Raw genomic sequence first — 7,403 nt, 5'->3', positions numbered from 1 at the left:
AAGAGGTCTGCTTCATTCTTTGATTGGGTCTTCTTCGGACTTAAGGTCGGTCGGGCACGCTGAGGTCGGGCGTCTTGAGGTCGGGCGCCCTGAGGATTGCTGTCGTTGCACCCGTCATCATGTGCCGGCGACACATCCACGTGTTTTGGGGCGGTCCATTTTCCCCCAACAACATCTAAGGTATCCAGTGCTATATTATGACAACCATAATGATTAGAACATATGTACAACTAAGACAGGTTGACAACTTTATAAAATAATTGATTAGCTATGGTTTATATCTCTGTCCGTATGTATGCATGTATGTATGTACGCGCGCGTACACCCACCCACCTAAGATATACTTAGAAATAGTTGGCATTTGCACTAAAGAAAAGGAACATGGGAGCCCATTGAAGCTTGGAAACCATGTATTCATCCTTAATTTTAGTGCAAAAATTTATATGGCGTGTCTTGTAAAATAAGAGAACTGATGTGGATACTAATTAAGCAGCCATGACTCCGGAAAATAATGGAAATAGGAAGGCCTAGAGGGACACTCCAATATAATACACTCATGGTGAACTTTAGGAAAAGATTTTTGAAAAAATTCTATAGTGATGGATTGATAGTTCAAGTTCGTTGCAAAACGTTTCAGATGTGCTAAAAGAAGAAAAACTAAAGATTAATCCATAAATGATTGTATATGAAAAAAGCGGCAAACATGCATTATCTACCACACATGCACAGATTTTGTGTCTAGGCCCAAATTAAATGTTGTCACAGCTCAATCCATTACTTCTGGCTCACATTAGGAGCTTCCTAATAATTATGAAAATATTAATCATCCAGCAAACCCGACATAATTAAAGGTTACCATCAAGACCATTAGCAACTTGTAAGTAATTTGATCCGGACCAATGCATCTGGCAACTAAAAAAAGTGCCATTACCAAGGCCTAGTATTAATAGTTTAAGGATCTCTTAATTGACGACTGAATTATTTCTAATTTTCTAGCAAAGAGATTCGCTTCCAATACTTTACAATTAGATAGCTCGTGCTTAAATTAGTGCAATGCTAACAACACAGACCACAAAAAATAATGCCCTCTAGCAACATCACATCGTACAAATTATATAGTGAAAATGTACGATCCTATTAAAAATGTATAAACACTTCATCAGGCAATAAAGACTCGAGTATGTGCAAGTGAATTTGGAGAAATTATATCCTATACCGCATACAATATGGCCGTGCACGCCTTTAATGACAGCCATCCGTTTGTGTGGGATCCATTCAAGTATTCATCTCTACGCATTGCTATAGAAATGGATAGATGTGATTAGCGGCATGCATGGCTATACAGTGCATGTCATGTAAGATATAATTTTAGATGAATTTGACTCAAATCTCCAACAAAAATGAGGTCATGAACCGTAATTTCACATAAGCAAATAATGAAAACTTGAAAGCATCATTCCGGTTGCCACCCAAAATCTGCTAAATATATGAAAAATGTGACATTAGCAGCGCAAATCTTAACATTAAAAGTTAAAAGAAAGGGCGATTTAATCTCTTTTTTTACACTAATAAGTCCACGGCCTAATCCAGCTTCCATTCCGCCAAATCCACCCCTGCCTACCTAATAATATTCCAAAAAGAAAAAGAAAGAGTAAAATAAAATCTCCAGATCGCCCTCCACCTCATTTACCTCAGACAGAGTTAAAACGTACACGGTACACCGGTCTAGGAAGGGCAAAATGGGAAACAGGCGCTTCTCCTCACGAAGGGGGGACGGACGGGATCCCGTCCGGGAGCGAGCGGAAGAGCTCCTCGACGGCGAGATCGCCGGCGGCACCGGCGCCGGAGGTGAGAAAGTAGAGGACCTGGCGGAAGAGGGGAACGGGGCAGGGGATGCGGAGGACGCCGCGCTGGTCGTAGCCGTACTCCTGGGCGGACCGGCGGAGGAGCTCGACGAAGGCCGGCCGTCCCAGCAGCTCCGCCCGGACCACGAACCGCTCCATCTCCTCCCCCACGTACACCGGCAAGTGCCCCTTCGGCACCCTCCCCCGCCGGCCTCCTTCGCCTCCACCTTCCTCCTTGCCCGCCCTCAGCGGCTTGTACTGCGTCGAGTCCGCCACCCTCGACAGCCGTCTGATCAACCTCTTCATCGCCAATCTGGGGATCAAAATCGAGAGAGATACGTCGTGGATAGCGTGGGGAGGGGAAGGGGGAGGGGGAGTGTGGATATTTATATAATTAAATAAACAAAGAATTTAGATATATTAAAACTTAAAAGGTGCAAAAAATTAAAAAAAAAATGAAGGTGGGAGCGTGGAGAGGGTACAAATAGGAGTACTTGGCAGGTACCGCTACATTTGGGTAAATATTGTTTCACAGAGAACACCGCACAGCTATTACTCCGTGTGGTTTATGACACGTATTGCACTAAGGCAGGGGCTACTTCTTGGGGTTTATACTATTTGGAGAGCGACGGCGAACGGGCATGTAGTGGTGCGTGGGTGTCACTGAGAGAGAGTGGAGTTTGTTTGCACGCAGGTAGTATGGTGTCATGCGTGGTTTGAACGGTCGTGATTGGTTAGAAGAAAAATAACAAGCTTTTCCTTAAAATCCGCTTCCGTGGTCCGTTCTGTACGGTATCCGTGAGCCTGAGATGAGCCGGGTTGGTGGGCCCACAGCTTCCGGTATCATTAATCGCCGTAATTTCGCCGAAAAAGAAGGGAAGGTGCATACAAATAGGGAGCTCGTTGGACTAAAACGCCCTTCTCCGCTTTAGCTGCCGCACGTGGGTTGTTACTCGTTACCTAACTGCTTTACTATTTGACCAACGTTACCATGACCACCCTACCCTCCATGGCATTTTTTTACTTTCCCTTCCATTCAATTTATCTCTTTTGATGTTTATATAGTTTGTATGAGAAAGAAATCAAGCAGATTGCACCATGGTTTTAAAAAATATATCATTGCAAGTTTCTAGAGTATGGTCAAGTTAACTGCAGCTAGGGATGGAATTTGTCATGTCATTAGTAAGTTTAATATTAAGCATAAATTAAAGGTGATTCAACAAATAATATTGCATGACTCAATTATGGGGAAATGCTTTTAAGCATTGCTGTCCATTATTTTAAGATGTTTCTAAGATCTTTAGTGGTTTATCGCATCACATATGTTTCAAGAAACTAAATAATTAGTAAGTTACAAAAGTGGGTATGAGATTGCTAATAATGGAGTTAATATGTGAACTCATAGCTTTTCATCTCAATTAATGGATCTAATTCATATGCATGTTTGTCTTTTGGTTGGATCATTATAAGTGGCATTTGCCTTCTTCAGAAAGATCAATAGTTTTTCTTGTTATGAGTAAGATAAGTGTTTGAAAATGAAAACAAAATATAAAAATTGGAAAATACTAAAGGGACAAGGGCAAGACCTAGGGTATGAGAAATAAGAACTATAAAATTTTCTTTTTAATAGAAAAACTAAGATTGCAAAAAATATTAGACTTTAGAGTTAGGCATGCGAAGCTGACTGTTAGGCCTTTATGATTAGTTAAAGTTAGTCCTGATCCCTCAAAATCAAAAATTAGATGAATAACTTCTTCAAATAAATTCACCAAACTAAGTTGAAGCAGAACTCCCAAAAAAGATGAGATTGGAAGAGCCACCACATATTATAATAGCATTCTTTTGATGTCTTTGATAGAATGTCAATTAAGGTTTGCCATCAAAATATATGATGGTTATATTGCATAGTATATATTGCATTCTTTCGAAGAGCTTCAAGATAATTTACATCCTTTGGAGTACTAATTAAATATTTGAAGAAATGAAATCTAAAATTTGAACCTCCTGCAACTAAAAGAAGGGCAATCGAAGGGCCATTTCCTAGTTGGGCTGTTATAATAGAATTCTTGTTCCTTTTATACACTCATCATTTTCATATGTTGTCCGGAAGTCTCAAGCACTATATACTATATGTATGAAATTGGAAGAGACATTGCACATCACTTATAGCATTCTTTCGATATTTTTGATAGAATGTCATTTAAGGTTTGGTGACAAAGTCAATGATGGTTACATTGCATTGCATATATTGTATTTTCTTATAGAAGAACTTTGAGATAACTTGCTTTCCTGGGAGAATTAATTAAATATTTGAAGTAATGAGATTTGAAATTGGAACCTCCTCCTAGTAAAAGAAGAGTGCAATCAAAAAGCTACTGGCTACTTTGTGATGTCATAATTTTGCTATATATCATGTTAATAGAATTATTCCTTTTAATATATTGATCATAGTCATATGTTGTCCAGAAATCTCAAGTTTTGTATACTATATACTTTCACAACATGATTTGTAGTGTCTTGATATCATAATAATTGTAAATTTACAATGCTTTAAAAACTCTTCTAGTCATTCATCTCTCAATTTATAAATCTTAGAACTCTCTTTCAATACAAAACTTATTGACTTACAAGCACCCATATAAATAGTACGACATCAACAAAATAGATCAACTTACTTAAGGCTATTTGCGTCACCTCACAGACGTACATTAAACGTTAGGTGGGCATGGAAGTTATCACGGTTGCAAGTCCATACCAAAAAGATGAGACGTAATCCTACCGATGAGCGTTTCCGTAATTTCAACGAAATGCCAGGGGCGCTCTGGTGAGGATGATACCCCTAGCTCCCAGGGCCATGCCCGTAATTAATCCAGAAAAGCGAGGGCATTTAGAGGACTCGGCTGGGGCCCATGTAATCCGGTCTTCTGGTCGGGAAATTATTAGAGGGACCAGGTCGAGTGGACCCACCCAAATCCGGAGGAACATGTACGGTGGATGGCAGGCACGTTACCTCTTTATTTAAACTATTCAAGATCAAAACAGAAATACCTGTCATCCACCGTACATATGCCTCGTGATTTGGGCTGATCCGTTGGGTCCGTCCGATAATTTATTCTGGTTGCGCATGTGTTTTTTTATTGATAAAAATAGATACTCATCTCATATAGTTCTAACGTGAGTACAACCTACCAGATCACGAGAAAGTAACAAAGACAAAGAAAATACGTCTGATGCAGATGTCCACAAAAAATCCTCGAAATGCTGGGCTACAAAGAAGACGAGGTGGAGAGCATCAAACCAGAGCCGAGGTGGGATTTAGTCCACCGCTCTGCATCGCTTGAGCTGACGTGGGATTCCACCTGTAGTTTTCTTAAATAAATATCCTTATGTTTCTAACTTTTGTACAAGGTTTGCCATCCATCAAGTGACAATTGGACGGCCATTATCCACGATTGTTCTCGAGCACCCTCACGTGAGCCCCCTCAATATGTCTAACTTAATGATTCAGCTCCATTTAGGAGAGTTGTTTGCAGTAGAATTTTTAAAAATAGAACTATTGCAATCATAGAAATTTAGTGGCTATTATTTATCTACTCAAGTTTTTAATATAGTATTGTTGACTAGATATTACAATTAAGCTATCATGAGAGAAATAATACGGATATATCTCTTTTATTTTCTTTCAAAATATAATTTAACAAAAAAATGCTATTCGTAAACTATTGTATTGTCTGTTCCTATGTTGATGGAAATGGTATCGATAAGATTATTTTATTTGACAAAGATAAGAAGGAAAAAAAAACAAAAACAAAAGTCCAGTACCTCATTCAGGTATGGCATTTTTATTATAATATGTTGGTCGTTCGTTCAGAGGCGAAATGGCTATAAATTTGACAATTGGAGCATGAGAAAAGACCATTGAATCGTCTCTTACATAGATTTAAGCATCTATGGGCCCGTTTGATTTGCGGAAAACATTTTTTTTTCTAAAAATATAATTTTTAGACAGCAGATTTCTAAGAAGAGAATGCCTGAAAAAGTACTTTTGATATATTTGGTTGACTACGAAAAGTGATAGATTTTCAAAGTCCTTATGTTTGGTTCACCATCCATTTTTCTAAAAAAGTTATGTATAATTTTTATTATACTCTTAATAAAAATTAGATTCCTAATACCTCTTTAATATTGAAGGGTCTTTTTGAAAAAAAATAAAAATAGAGTGATTTTCGGCTCATTAAAAAATAACTTTTTCATGTTTTTTATAGTATTTTTTTATAAAATATAAAAATTATATTTTTATTAAGATACAACCTTCTTATTTTTTTTTCGAAAACTTTAATTAAATTAGGGACATTTCCTGCCTGCCAACTTTTTCCAGGTCCGCCTAACGCCATGAAATTTCCAAGGCAATCCGTACGTTCCAGATCACGGGCGTACCCTATGGCTTTTTCTTTATTGAATTCTTTTGTCAGCATTCCATTACCCACCACCATTATGACATAAAAAATCGGAAGGAAAAGATTAATAATCGAAGGGCCCCCAGTCGAGCGGCTTCCACAGCTCGTGAACTCTCTCTATACGTTTTAATTTGGGGAAGTTGAAGTAATTTCCCGTTTTAATTTCTAGTCAAACCGAAAACTACAGCTTTGTATGGAAGGCTACGTGCATGCTTGTTAGTATAATTTAGTCATCATGGGTGGCTGCATGAGGACGACTTTGACTTAGATGGCTAACTCCAACATTAGGACTATCTTCGTACCTGTCAAGCTAAGCAAAGGTAGCCTTCAGCTACTAAATGAATACTTTGAATAATGTAGTAGATGTATCACCAGTGACAATGATGATTTGGAATTTCAGCTGAAATGATAAGCTCATACAATAGCGTGCTTGTGGTATGTGGTCTTATCAACTGAGATGGATAGAATAATTCTACATTCATTGGCTAGTAGTCAAATTCTATGTTAGTTGGCTCATCTATCGTGAAGTCGTTATGTCTGATTGAAAGATATGAGGCATCGTGTTTGAATTGAATCAAAATTTAGATAGATAAGTGACACGGAGTGGGTTAGACCTGACAAAGATAATTACATTATTCTCCTATCATGAGGAAAATTTATAACACCGATGTATGAGAAGACTTAATTGCATGATACATCTCTATATTTAAATTGACATATGTCTGCAACTGCTCCATCATGTGTTACAACAAGCATGCCAAACATGTTGCTAAGCTAGCATTTGCTATTTGGATGTTAACCAACACATTCTTTATGTATAATATTTTACATGATTAGGAGATCTATTTTGTGTTTACCGACTGGTTTAGTTGATAGAGTTATTGAGGATAGAGGCAGAAATTCCATCCCTTGATTAAAAAAAAAAGGACCGATCTACTTTAATGATGTACATGTGATGGTAAACGCAATCCTATGCACCGTATCATGAAAAGAAAAAGGATAGCAATCTGAAATTTGGAAACAGTAATTGTAAAAGGCCACTTTGAAAATGCTATAACTTCAAATTTGAATACAGAAATATTTATAAGGGAAAGCAATTAGA

The 7,403-nt window shown here is 37.9% G+C and overlaps 1 protein-coding gene across 1 annotated transcript; it reads right to left on the bottom strand.

Annotated features, from left to right (window-relative positions):
- Nucleotides 1-1,465: 1,465 nt before the first annotated feature.
- LOC120106164 (auxin-responsive protein SAUR71-like) lies at nt 1,466-2,209 on the bottom strand. Its single transcript, XM_039119065.1, has one exon. It carries the CDS (start codon nt 2,148-2,150, stop codon nt 1,761-1,763), a length of 390 nt encoding a protein of 129 aa, XP_038974993.1. The 5' UTR covers nt 2,151-2,209; the 3' UTR covers nt 1,466-1,760.
- Nucleotides 2,210-7,403: the final 5,194 nt, after the last annotated feature.

The sequence above is a fragment of the Phoenix dactylifera genome, unplaced genomic scaffold (genome assembly GCF_009389715.1).
Source record: "Phoenix dactylifera cultivar Barhee BC4 unplaced genomic scaffold, palm_55x_up_171113_PBpolish2nd_filt_p 000481F, whole genome shotgun sequence".
NCBI classification, from domain to species: domain Eukaryota; kingdom Viridiplantae; phylum Streptophyta; class Magnoliopsida; order Arecales; family Arecaceae; genus Phoenix; species Phoenix dactylifera.
Note: the sequence above shows the minus strand (reverse complement) of the source record. Positions and strands in the feature narration are given on the sequence as shown.